This window comes from Pelodiscus sinensis, chromosome 4 (genome assembly GCF_049634645.1).
Source record: "Pelodiscus sinensis isolate JC-2024 chromosome 4, ASM4963464v1, whole genome shotgun sequence".
Lineage (NCBI taxonomy): Eukaryota > Metazoa > Chordata > Testudines > Trionychidae > Pelodiscus > Pelodiscus sinensis.
In genome coordinates, this window is record NC_134714.1 from 115,718,110 (window position 1) to 115,731,737 (window position 13,628).

At 44.4% G+C, this 13,628-nt stretch overlaps 1 protein-coding gene and 1 long non-coding RNA gene across 2 annotated transcripts in view; one reads left to right on the forward strand and one right to left on the reverse strand.

Annotated features, from left to right (window-relative positions):
* Positions 1 to 13,628, reverse strand: part of TSPAN32 (tetraspanin 32) — a 75,367-nt gene that overhangs the window by 3,736 nt on the left and 58,003 nt on the right. The window contains exons 5-7 of the mRNA XM_006134912.4: positions 7,828 to 7,929; positions 5,505 to 5,597; positions 2,610 to 2,693 (exon numbers count right to left, since the gene is read on the reverse strand). Coding sequence (XP_006134974.2) covers positions 2,610 to 2,693; positions 5,505 to 5,597; positions 7,828 to 7,929 — 279 coding nt within the window. The remainder of the gene's footprint in view (positions 1 to 2,609; positions 2,694 to 5,504; positions 5,598 to 7,827; positions 7,930 to 13,628) is intronic.
* LOC112547731 (uncharacterized) lies at positions 6,890 to 13,093 on the forward strand. The gene is made up of 3 exons (XR_003091543.2): positions 6,890 to 7,950; positions 11,073 to 11,234; positions 12,256 to 13,093. It is a non-coding gene; the product is annotated as an uncharacterized LOC112547731 (long non-coding RNA).

Below are 13,628 nucleotides of genomic sequence, written 5' to 3' on the forward strand. Positions count from 1 at the left end.
AGCAGATGCAGTCTTTTGGAAGTCCTGTCTTCTGCCTTCCACGAGGAAGAAGGGCTCTTCTAAAAGAGGAGGCTTTTCTGAAATTTGGCCCAGTGTAAACAGGCCAAATTTTGGAGAAGCCTCTTCCAAAAAAACTACTGGAAAAAGGTATGCAAATTGCATACCTTTTCCCGATAGATCAGTGTACCCTAGACATAGCCTGTTATGTACAGCATCTAGCATAATGGGGCTCTCATTTCAGTTCCAATACCATAACATCAGAGGTGAGTCTAAAACAGGAGATTCAGTATTCACATTGCCACAACAAAGTTAAGTCTCCTCCTGTGTGCAAACAGTCTGAAATTGAATTGCAGCTACAGACTTATTCACTTATTGAAGGAAGATTTTTCTGGAGAATTATTAGAGCAGATGAAACTTAATATTCTATGCATGGAACAGGCCTCAAGACACGCACTCTGTCTTCTGACATGTTTTATTACAAGCCCAGGATCCTTCTGTAGACATAATCAATGTACATTGTGTCTGCCAAGCGGTGACTAGACACTACAGCAGGCTTGTACTGTTAGCAGCATTCTCCAACCATTGGCTGCTAGATGCACCATGTCTGTGCATCTGTAATGCAGTGGGATATCATCTCACTTGCCCATGCACCAACAACACTCTCCAGCCACTGGATTCCTGACCCTTTTTCTACAGAGCATCCAGGGCTGGACTAACTCTTCTGGGGACTGCCTAGGTTCCAGGGTGAGGCAAAAAATGAGGGGTTCAAAGCAGTGTTCCTTGTAATTTTTTCCATCCATGGGTAGAATAAATTTTATGTGTATCAAAGCATGTGCAGATGTGCACCACCATTAGAAACACATGCTGCTGGCTGTGGGTACTCTGCTAATCAGCTGGGTGGCATTTGAATCCCTCCCCAGTGGCCGCCCAAGCTCTCAGCTTACAGGGAACACTGGTTCAGAGTGCAGGGGGAAGCTGCGGGTTGAGACAGGAGGGTGGGTGCTAAGACACTAAGGGGGTGAGGGTTCCAGCTGGGAGTGTAGACTCTGGGTGGGGTCAGGGATGAGGCATTTGGGGTGCAGCAGGAGGCCCACAGGGTTTGGACAGTGGGAGGGAGCTCAGGAAAGGAGGTTGGGGTGAGGATGTAGGGTCTGAGCAGGAGGCCGTGTGCTGGAGCAGGCTCTGGGGTTGGGATGGGAAGGTTTAAAAGGAAATGAGGGTTCCGGAGGGGGCTCAGAGCAGGAGGTGGGGATGCAGGATCTGTGAGAGAGTTAGGGTGCAGGAGGGGGCTCAGGGCAGGAGGTGGGGGTGCAAGGTCTGTGAGGGAGTTAGAGTGCAGGAGGGGCTCAGGGCAGGAGGTTGGCCCAGGTCTGCAGCCCCAAAAGCCCCTTCCTTAATCCGGCCCTGCTGACTTGCGTGGTTTTCTAAAACAAAACTGTTCAGCACACCAGTTGTCTTTTCTCCTGAGCTTGGGTATTCTGCAGGGGCGAATCTACTCCCTACAGGACTGCACTTCACAGAATGCCCGAGAGTCAAGACAAGTCTCTCTGCTTCCTGTTTTCTAGCCTGCTTCTCACAGGATTACACAGGCCATCTGCCTGAGTGTCTCATCATACACTGGGTTCTGTTCTCAGCAGCAGCCTTTCTATACACTGCAGTTCTCCAGCTCAACTGAACTACTTGCTGGTTCTCCTAATACCAGGTAATCTTCAAGTAATCACCTGAAACCTGGCCTCACAGCCTCAGTTGGGAGACAGCTGACCTCCAGTCCATCATAGGCTTAGCTTCCACAACTTCTTCCTTCAGAAAGTTACTGTCTTGACTATCTAACAACATTGCAAATAACTGTTATTTTTGTAGGAAGCTTAATTATGAGAGGTTTTTGAGACATTTCCCATTATGAGTTTTCAAATTTTTTTCCACAAAAAAAATCGTAGTTTAAAAAACATAGTTGGTAAAAGTATCTGGGTTTTGGTACCAGTTTTCAAAGAAGTCAAACTTTTACCAAAACAATTTTGATGTTTCTTCAAAAAATTTTGAGCAAGATGAACATTTTCTTTGACAAATGTTTCCAAGGTTTAAAAAGATTTTTTTTTGGGGGGGGGAGGGGCAGAAGTGTCTGATGACAATCTTTAGATCAGCTCTAAGCACCACAAGACAATGTTGGCTCATGTGGTGGTTAGAATGTGGCATATCCTCAGCCACAGGACATAATATTTAGACTCCACACCTTGACAATGGGATTCAGATTCTGAAAAAGCCAGTTTCCATGGCTGTTCCCCAAGCTCAGTGTAGAACCTATGGCTGGCAGGATTTTAGTAAGCCTGTTGCAACAGAGAACTGGCTGTGATCCCTAGACTGACGGGAAGCCCTATTGGCATCTAACCCGGGAGACAGTATAGCTCCTCCCCTCGTCTCTGTGGTGACTCACAGCTTCAAGGTTATTTCCTTTGCTACTAAACTCCCCGCTGCTGGCTCGTCACTGCCACATCCAAAAACCGGTCTCCTGGATGTGAGTTTTTCAATGCAACCGGCTCTCCCAAGCCACTGAACTATTCCTGCCTCACCTATTTAGAAAATTAGTGTACTAAAGGAACAAACGTAGCTACCATAAAGCAGATTGTGATGATCAGTAGCACAGAGACGAAAGCCATATGTTTTTTTAGGAAGTCTTGGATCTCTTCGAGGCAGTCCTGAAATGAGAGAGAGAGTGTATGAAAGCATAGTGACAGCTTGGGGGAATTCACCTCTTCCCCATCTCTCTCTGCCTGACAGGATTTAACATCGTCCCTCACTGCAGAAGCAGCTTGCAAGCCCTGTTTCTCTCAGACCCTGCATCATACAGACAGCCTGTCTAAACAGCACCAATCAGTTAGGTTTGTTCCAGCCTGCTTTCCTTATCGTCAGCCCACAGAGAGTGCTGCAGCAACCCTGCAAATACTCCTTGACTTTACCTGCTCCTGAATGCAGCGTGAATTCCGGCACCAGTGCCTTGCTGCAAATTGTGTTATACTTGGTGGTGAATGGGGTCTATATCTTCCTTGTTCTGTTGCCCTCTGGTGCTCTCCACAGTCAGTTTCCTGTAGTATATCTATCATTACCGTGATATTTTTGGGATCACACCAGGTAACATATATTTCAGGATTGAGAGAGCGCACGCATGAGAGAATGAAAGAATGAATTGTGTTTGCAAAGAGGGAAGAAAAAGGAAGATGGGCTGAAGGCATTTGAAATGCACAATAATGTTGTCTCTGACAAGCTGTGGTTTTAGTCTGCTATGCATGGTCCTACACGATGCTGAGCGCTCTAGTTGGAATTAGCAAAAGCACTTAAGCTAATGTTTAAAATTAAGTATATGAACAGTCCCACGGAAGCATGAGTGTTAGAGGGAGATGGACTATTCATATGTTCTAAGTTAAGCACTTGCTAAAATGCTTTGGATCAGGCCAGAGTGCTCAGAACTTCATGGAACTGAAACCAAGATAAAATGAGCTGCAGCTGCTAGGACACACAGTCACTTCCTTCATGCCCATAAATACTACAGAATGAACCCCTGCAGTTTATCTGCCTTTACTATCAGCAGGAGGGAATTCAAAGCATAATAGCTATGTGAGCACCCTGCTGCTTCACCACCACACAACAGCCAAATTTCTTCCCATCACTTCCTTTCCAGGACCCGTATTATTCTCAGGTGCAGCCTGTTCTGCAAATTACACCTCAGAATTCAGTTGTCAGAAGATGGGCATATTAGAAAGATTGCTAGCCCAGGTTACCCTGAATCATCATGAATTTGTCCCATGTTCTGCAAATTGACAAGCAAGGTAATTAAAATGTTCTGAATTTATACCCTATGTGTGATGATGTTGCATTAATACAGGATGCCTTTGCATTACCATAGCAACACAATCATTTTGCCTCCTAGGACAAATGTACATACTAAGATGGCAACTTTAATTAGCACTGCTGGTCAAACAGAGAACAAAATTAAACAGTCCAGGGAAATCTATGGAGAAAAATCCAAGTTACAGTCTCACAGCAGAGATTATCTGTTATTAGTTCTGTTAATTTGCTTTCTCAAAAAACCCCACACAAAAAAACAAAACCTTGTAGAACTAACCAAAAAGTGGTCTATGCCCTTGAAAGAGAGGGTGGGGGGGAGGGGGAACCAGGTTTCTGGATTCCTAAAAGCTAGGCAATTTCCTGTGAATTCTTAGCAATTCTCTAATACCCTTGAAAATTTTTTTACATATGGAAATCTGCATGTTCAACTTGGCGCTATCAGCAGTCAAAGTACCTCTCATGTTTCCTAATTTAACTACAAATAGAGATGTTTGAATGGACTGATGGGCATCTGACGTCACAGAGAAGCATGATGTCACATGTCCACTTCAAAGTCCGAGGCCAAGAAAAGAAGCTTCTGAGACATGACAAATTGAAAAGACAAGGCATTTCCAAGGCTCTTTAGGACTGCAAACATCAAACCAGATGAGGGAAGAGCTATGGAATTGTATCTGTGGCTCAGGGAACCACTGAGCCACTGCCAGCTCTTCTAGCTGCTGTTTTCAGTCAGCAAGACGCCAGTTTGTAGTTCTAATTAAAAAAAAATCAATACCCTTCTTTTAATGGCTACATCTGAGGTGTCTCCTGGCAGCCAGTAAGTAGGAGTAGGCATGATAGCAAGGGACAGGGTTGGTAATTTCCCACCACTTTATTCCTCAAAAGGTCACCATTTATCTCACTCCATCTGAAGTTTCCCCTTCAGTAGTAGAGAAAATGTATGTGAAAATATGGTCAGAAAGCTCTAAGAGACCTGGTCACGGTGCAAAGACAATAGAGGCAGGTGAGGGGGGAACTGGCTTTGAACTGGGAGCATGGAGTCTAGGTGAGATGGAAGATGCTCTTGTCAGTAGCTCCATGGAAAGGTTTGGGAATAATGAGCATCCTGTTGCTGCACTGGCCCAAAAGGCTATGGCTTGCCATTTAGACAAAAGACGCAAGTTAATAATGGTCTGTTGATGTAGAGGACCAGTCAATAGAGTCATCCAGAGGAAACAGCATGGTAACCTTAGTTATAGTACTGCCTTGGGTTGAAAAAGCTGACCAAGCTAAAGGGTGAGGCCTTCATTCACTGCTTCTCTCTGCCACATGTAGCCATTTCAGTTTAGACTAAAAAACAACAAATGGTCTGGTAGCACTTTATAGACTAATAAAACATGTAGATGGTATTGTGAGCTTTCGTGGGCACAGTCCATAACTCCGGTCATCTAAAGAAGTAGGCTGTGCCCACGAAAGCTCACGATACCATCTACATGTTTTGTTAGTCTATAAAGTGCTACCAGACCATGTGTTTTTTTTCTGTAACAGACTAACCTGGCTATCCACTGAAGCTCCAGTTTAGACTAGGTGAAGTGGTACTTTCCCCCCTACTCAAGTTAACTAGCAGCTAAAAAATAATGGGTCTTTCTTGGCATCTGACAAGTATGAACAGATCCTGGATTACTCACTTCTTTGGCTGTGCCCATTTGTTCTGATGAACATGTCTCATTTTCAATGCTTCCTGTTTCTCCAAAAGGTGACTGCTTTCCACAGCACAGAAACTGAGACACAAGAAACAGAAACTACATTACTGTCTGGGTTCTTCTCTTACCAACCTTCTCTCTGGCAGACTGCGGCAAGATGAGTTGCATCCAGGGGAGATAAAACTTCTCTATCTTCCTTATTCTGGGCTAAGATTTCATAACCCCATGGCTTCAGAGGATGAATAGTATTATAAATATATCATTATAGCAGTTAAAATCAGAGGTTAAATGTCTTAGAGCCTGATCCAAACTCTATTGAAACATATGGAAGTCTTTACATTGACTACAGTTGGCATTGTACTAGGTCCTAAATTCTCTGTTCACAGAGCCATAGGCTAATCTGTCATTCCCTCTGCTCCTCATCTGTACCTCTCAAATGTCTGGACTCAGATTTTAAAAAGCTGCTGCTGATTTTGCGTGCTCAACAACAGATACTTGGGGCCAGTGCTCCCTGTAAGCTGAGCACTTGGGTGACCACTCAGGAGAAATTCAAATGCTGCCCAGCTGACTGGCAGAGTCCACAGCCAGCAGAATGTGTTTCTACTGGTGGTGCACATCTACACCACCTTAGTGCACATAACAAAACTTATTCCACACATGGAGGGCAGGAATTAGAGGGAACATTGCCTAGGGACTGGTTTTCATTAGTGCTGGGCACCTGCAACTCTATACAAAGCCACACACAGGAGCTGCTGGTGTTCAGCCCTCCTGGAAGCTGGGCCTAGGTTATTTGTTGATGAGTACCTACAATCAGTGGCCATTGGTGAAAGTGTTGGGCTTAGTTACCAGTACCTCAGGGGTTCTGACAATACTGAGAGCACCCAATCAGCAGTGCAGGGAGAGTCACCCATGTTCAGCCTGTGAGTGTAGTGGAGTCATTCCCCATGTGTTTCATTGATGATTTGCTAGTAAGAAAAGAGGAAGCTTTATCTAGTGGTTAAAGCCCAGCATTAGAAATCTGAAGAGAGAGGGTTTCTGCATGGTTCTCATTTCCAAGAAAACTTTGAGCAAGTTACTGAACTTCTCTGTACTTTTGTCTCCCCCCTCTGAAACATGGAGAGGGCAATACTTCCTCCAGCCTCACATGGGTGTTGCAAGAGTTATAATTATTGCCTGTAAAGTGCTTGGAGGAGCCCAGATGGAAACAATTCTACATACACGAGCACATATTAGTGCTGAGAAATCAGGACAGAAAATTGAGAGCCAGAGGGAGGAGTCCAGAAGCAAATAAGCAGCATTGACCTTTCCCTCCAGTCCCACAGCGTGACATTAGATCACTATTCAAACTGACCTTGCTGTGCAAGCGGATGGCATTTCCTTTACTCAGCTGTCTATAGAGGACTCCTATGTTTCTCTCCATAGGAAACATTCTCTCTACCACTGTGTTATCTCTTCTTGTACACAATAAGTGAAACAATCCCTAGGCTCTGTGCAGTCACATTAATCTACCTACTGAACCACAGAATCGGGGTGATAGATCTCCTTTAAATCTACAAGCTTTGCTGCAAGGTCAGGATTCCTCAGAGCTAGGTGGCTTGCTTTTAACATGTCAGTGGCTTAAACCTTTGCAAAACAAAACAAAACACAGGACATTTGGCCCTGATGTTGCTACATGGGAAATTTACTGCCAGTTGGTTGTATTGCTTAAGTTACGCCTTCAAACACCCTCACACATTGGAGCACCCCAGGCTATTGATTCTGGAATGGTAACAAGGGCTTTCAAGAAGAGCTCCCTAGCTTTCAGGTGTATAGGCTATTCAGCCACTATTAAGGACCTGGCATAGAATAGTAAAGTGACTACATGGGGGTTTTGGAGTGAACTGCCGACTCAGGGAGGTGAGGCTCTTGGTATTTGGCTGAAAGTGATTATCAGGAACCTGGATCTTCACACTGAGAACTGGGGAGGGGGTGGGAAGGTTACCATAGCATGATGATTGCAAGTCTTAATATTGATAGTACATAATCCGCTGTAGTCCTATGAAAGTCCTACTTTCACCCTGCTGCTAATTCAGCCAGCAAAACCTGGCAGTGCCAAGCACAGAAAGGCAATAGCATTAGTGGCCTCAGGAGAACTGAGCAGGAATGTTCTGATTGAAGGGGGAAAAAATCCCACCACTGTGGTATTTGTGCAGTTCAGACAACAGAAAATATAGCTCTGATCCAAAGCTAACTGAAGGCAATGTAAAGACGGCGAAGGACAACATATCTTGAGCCTGGATATATCAAGAGTGGAAGCAAAGCGACTTACTGTTTCATGGATAGCAGCTAGTTCCTGCTGCCTGAAGCTGGATACGTTCCTCCTCACTTCCTCGTACACAGAATCATACACATCCATCATGGCATCTTCCACCTACAAAGAAGACATGTCCAGGTAGGGAGGGGGGGGGGGGTCTTACCAGACAAGCTACTTTCCATTGTTGTGGTGCAAACATAGGAACTCTTCCCAGGTATGGCGCAGTGGGGGTGGTGTCTGATCTGTGACCCAGGGTCCCCCTGCGCTGTGATGGGAGATTCTTATTGACTTTCCCAAATGTGTATTAACCCAGACACCCAGGCTCAGCCTCCCAGGGAGGGAGACAAAGGAAGGAGGGCGGAGACCAGCACCTGGCTGGAGGGAGAGATTTTTAGTTTTCTGTCTGGTATCATAGAGGAACCAACCTAAGCAATGGGCTGGTATTTAGGGGCCCAGTGTCCCCCATTTCAAGGGGGGGCTGAGGCATCCTAGGCCTGCCCTGTAACCAGATTGCATCTATGAGGTGCTGTATCCTGGAGAAGCAATAAACTCCCTCTATTCTACTGGCTGGTAGAGTCTGTTTGTGCCGTTACGGGGGTGCAGGAGTCAGGGGAACCCCGATGCGCTGTCACACCAGGCTAAGTGGGTTAACTAATAAAGCCAAATAAGTAGAGGGCTCCCTCAGATCTATTAATGAAATTCAAATATAGATAAGAGGAATTTGAACTGCATTTCTTGTATTGCCTGGAATAGAGTGTTCCTACAAATCTAGGGAGGGTGTTTTTTAAACACCGTCCATGGAAAGGACTGCAGCTGTTTCTGGGATTAGTACTAAGAGGTATAATATATTCAGTACAATATACAGAGCATTACCTGTTTGGTTTCCATTACAATTGATTTTAGTTACATGACGAACCCAGGAATTGTGCTGAATAATTATTCCTACATTCTCTTCTATGTGACATCATTATGAGCCAAGGTCTTTTTGTTTTTATGCACTAACATTTTTAAACTTGAAGTATTTGGCTAGCTCTAGCTCTAAGTCTTTTGATACAAAGATTTACCGAAATAGTTCACAGTTTTTGACCAGCTCTGAGGTGTTTTGTTGAAACAATCTAACTTAACACCATGTAATCCAGAGAAGGTTGGGGAGCCGACAGACTCGCCAGGACCCTGGGCAAGGTGGAGGAGGAGGGCAACTCTGTGCTCCCAGAAGGTGGGATGGATGAGAAAGAGACAGCCCGTGCTCAGGACTGCACCACCCCACTCCCCCCTGCTGTCCTCAGTGCAATGCACAGCACTCTAGCATCAATTTAAAGGGCTCGGGGCTCCAGCCACCACTGCTACTATGACAGTGGGAGCCTGGGGCAATTACCCCACTTGTTCCCCCCACTGCTGTGTATGGCTAAGGCACTAGCCAGAAACCTGGGTTCATTTCTTTACTCTGACCCAGACTTCTTGTGTGACCTTGGACAAGTATTGCCTTCTGTAACATGGGGATAAAAACACTTCCCCAACTCGCAGGGGCGGAGAGCCAACAGGCTCTGCAATGGGTGGGGGTAGGGGCATCCAGCCCTCAGCACGTCCCGGAAGGCACCACTCTGGCCCCCAGGTAACCCTCAGCTTGCCCAGAGTGTGGTGTGCTCCCTCCCCTTAGCATTGCTCAGAGTGTGCGGTGCAGTGCTCTGGCAGCAATTTAATGAGCCTGGGTCTTCAGGTGCCATCGCTGTGACTGCAGCAGCAGCAGTGGCTGGAGCCTCAGGCCCCTTTGAATCTCCAGGCCCCAGGGTAACTATCCCCTTTGCCCCCTGAGGTTGGTGAGGAAAAACACATTAATGAGTATGAGATGCTAAAACATTCTGATAATGGGTGCCATGTAAGTTCCGTGGATAGGCAGCTACACCAGTATAATACAAAAGTAACTCCATTCTAAATCAGTGGACTTACGTGAGTGTAAAACTGGAGTAATACAGTGGGGAATCATCCCCTAAATATTAACTGAAAATGTGAAATCTCAGCTTCAGAAATTCAACCAACCTTTGATCAGCTTTCAAAATTAAACAAACAAACAAGTCAACTGCCCTTGGTTCTAGCAGGGAGCTGGAAAAATTCTACTTCTTTCTTTCATTTTCTCTTTCTTCCCAATATTGATCTGAATAGGTCGAAAGCTGAAGCTTAGCTCTTAGAACAGAAAATTAATCAGACTGACAGTAAGGGGAAGGAGAGGAAACAAGTGCAGTTGGAGCAAACCCATCTCTCAGCAAGGTTTTGCATCATGTCTTAAGGGTTCTGTTTAGAAAATTACTTAGAAAAAGACAGTAGTATTCTTTGCAGCTCAGCAATGAAACAGGGATCATTAGAAAATGTTATCCATTACTGTGACATTATTCTGCTTTGCATGGCTGACCTAATTACAAGTCACTATAAGGGGTTTATAATTAAGGAGGAGGCTGGAGAAACAGAGATGACTTAATTTTGGCCTTAATTCACAGCAGGTATCAAAATACTACCCCAAAGGTATCAACAAGGAATAGATAGAAAGGGATTTTGAGATGCTTTTTTATTGTTATGGGGCATATTAAGGAGATTGTTAGTTTCGTAGCAAGGGCTTCATAGACCTTGCTAAGAAAGCAAGAAGTGGTAGAATGAGAAAATTTCACAAAATTCAGAGAATTGCAGAGGAAATAGCTGGTAATTTGCAGTCCAGTTGGTTCATCCATCAGTTCTAATCCACAGAATACCTCTGATCTCCTTAGGGTGATGGGGCTTTGCTATTACACACAATATAATCAATTAACATAACAGGTGTGGGTAGAGAGACCTAGTAATGCACTGATCAATGGTCTGATGAAGATACAAAACTGTCAGATGCGGTAAAACAAACTGCTCCCAGGAAATTAAAATTTGCCCTTGCACCACATGATACATGTTGTATCTGCTTGTTCAAGATGGAAGAACAGAGTGAGGTTGATCATTTGGGACTCCAGGTTTTCTATTTTGCAGTACTGCCACAGTCCTGCTCTTCCTAAGAAAACTATGTATTAGTCACAGACATGCTATTGTGAATAGACTAGATTTCAAACAGTGAGTGTAAAGCAGTGGTCACCAATCTTTTTCAGCCCAAGATCACTTTTTGAATTTATGTGCAACCCAAGATCTACCCTAAGATAATGTTGTAGATAAACAGTCTATTTTAAATGTATGCTATGTAAATCTTAAATCAAGTATTTAATTATACATTTTGTCCTCTATTCACCAAGTCTCAGTGACACACCTGTGACAACATTATCTGCCAGTGCCTTGAAGTCTGGGTTGTAGTTTGAGATTGCTAGTCGTATACAGTCCATCAGATGGGCATCTGTGAGGCGGATGTGATGCTTGGACTGGATTATCTTCATTTGGGAGAATGCTGTCTCTCAGAGGTATGTGGAGCCAAAGTAAGCCTTTTGAAAGCACAAGATGATAGAAGCAGGTACTTTTCTCTGTTTACAAGTCCCCCAAAATCACTGTCCCTTGCTCTGACTTTCAGCTCAATATCAATTTGCATATCATTATTTCCATATCAACTCCACTGCTTTGTAAATCAAACACCTAATGGAAGTTGGTAGCCAACCTGCCAATGTTTTCTACCAGAAGGAATGGATTCAAGACAAACATGACAATTTGTTCCGTCACATATAATTCCTGAACTTGCCCGTTGACTTCCTCTGCTAATTTCCTCAGGTGTGCACAAAGTTTTCTTGGTGGAACCATTTTTCTTTCTCTTTGATTTCTTCTAGTATTCTCTCTAGACTCGGGAAGTGATGTAGCATTTTATCCTTTAATTGGGAGGACCACAGGCCCAGTTTCAAACTGAATGCATTCACAGCACTGATCATATGTGCTAAGTCTCTGTCCTTTCCCTGTAGTTCACAGTTCAACTTGTTCAGTTTTGATGTTATATCTGTAAAGAACCCGAAGTCTAGCAACCATGCACTGTCTGACAACTCACTTCACACTTCAGTCCTTGATTTAAGAAAAGTTGATTTCAGGCATCAGATCTAAAAATCTTTGCAGGATCTTCCCTCGACTTAACTGCCTCACATCAGCATGGAGGATTAGTTCACTGTGGGCAACATTGAGTTTGTCAAGTAAGAATTTAAATAGGCGATGTTGAAAGGGTCTTGCTCGAATCGCGTTTACAATCTTAAAAGCTTTCATTACATGAGAGAAGTCCATAACTTCACTCACTAATACTTGCGGGGGGATTATACAGTGATAATTGACAAAAGGAGGGTAATCAGGATCATTTCTGCAAAATGCGACAAAGCCAACATTTGCACCAAGCATGGCTGATGCACCATCCGTTGTGATGGAAACCAGTTTCTTAACTGGAATGTTTTTCTCGAGCACATACCTTTTGAATTCATTGTATATATCCTCATCTCTTGTTCTCTCTTTAAGGGGCAAAAGGGTGAGAAGATCCTCCTTAGTTGCCATATCCTTAAAAACCATGTACACAAAAACAATCAGCTGGACTCTGTAAGTCATGTCGACAGATTCATCGAACTGCAGTGATAAGCATTTGCAGTCCTTCAGGTCCTGCTATAGTTGCTAAAAGACGTCTTCAGACAAAGATTCCACTCGTGTTGCTACTGCGGAAGCATCAAGTGACATGCTCTGAATTGCTAACATTATTTCTTCTTTGTTTTTAAAATCTTTGAATAAAGAGTCAGTGGCCACAGTCGTTGCTTCTTTAATTACTTTGCCATCTGTGAATGTTTTGCCAGCAGGTGGCAAATGCGAAATGATGCTTCAGTGCAGGCCTTGCCTTTTGCTGCTGGTTGAAAGAATGACTGTCGAGCTTTCAAAATGGCCTTCAGTATGTTAACTTTCGTTGTACGAAGCATACTGTTCAAGAGAAAACTGTCCTTGAATTGACTATATACTGTTGTGTGGTGTCGTTCTAAATTACCCCTTTTACTTAGTGATAAACTTTGATTACATATAAGGTATACACTCTTATCTTTTACATTTGTGAACAGAAATTCATTTTCCCATTCTACGTGGAAGTTGTACATTTTCGACTTCTTAGGTGGCCCAAGCTGGCCACTCATCGTTATCACCAGCCAGGGACATTATAGCTAAAATAAAAAGCAAGATAGCACTAACTACCAGATGTGTGATATTTGTGTTTTGGTACAGCGTGGTGATAGTATTGTCAGGGTCAGACTGAAGACAGCTTTTACTGCTGCTTGGATTTAAAATGTTCATAATTTTTTTGTGCACACTAGTCAAAATGGTATGGTCTGCTGGAGCTGGAATCCAGCAGGGACAGCTTCACTGTGTCCTGGCTCCAGCTGGAGCATAGAGGGGCAGCTACCTGACCAGCTGGCCATAGCATTCAGCCTGCCAAGGCTGCACCATGCTCCAGCTGGTTGGGTAGCCTCTCTTTGCTCCCATATATGGTGACTTGGCCTTGGAAAGATGGAGCAGCGCGTGTATTTCCATTATATGGGTACGTGTACCCCATCCACTCCAGCCCTTCCATTCTCATTCCCATGCACTGAGGGAAACTCCCTAGTGGGCAGGGCCGGGCAGATCTGTGGCTGGGGAGAGACCGAGGCTCCTTGAATCTGGGGGTTTGTATTTAAACAGCAAGGCCTGGGCAGGGATTTGCATGCGGGTTGCACCCAGCGGCTATAAGATGATAAAGAGATATCTAAGGCAGGACGCATTGTCTGGCGGAGCAGCCTGCAACACGTCGTCATGTGTGGGATGGAATGGGGAGGTCACAGGGCTGTAGGAAAAGCCTTTCCACTGAGTGCAATGTGCCG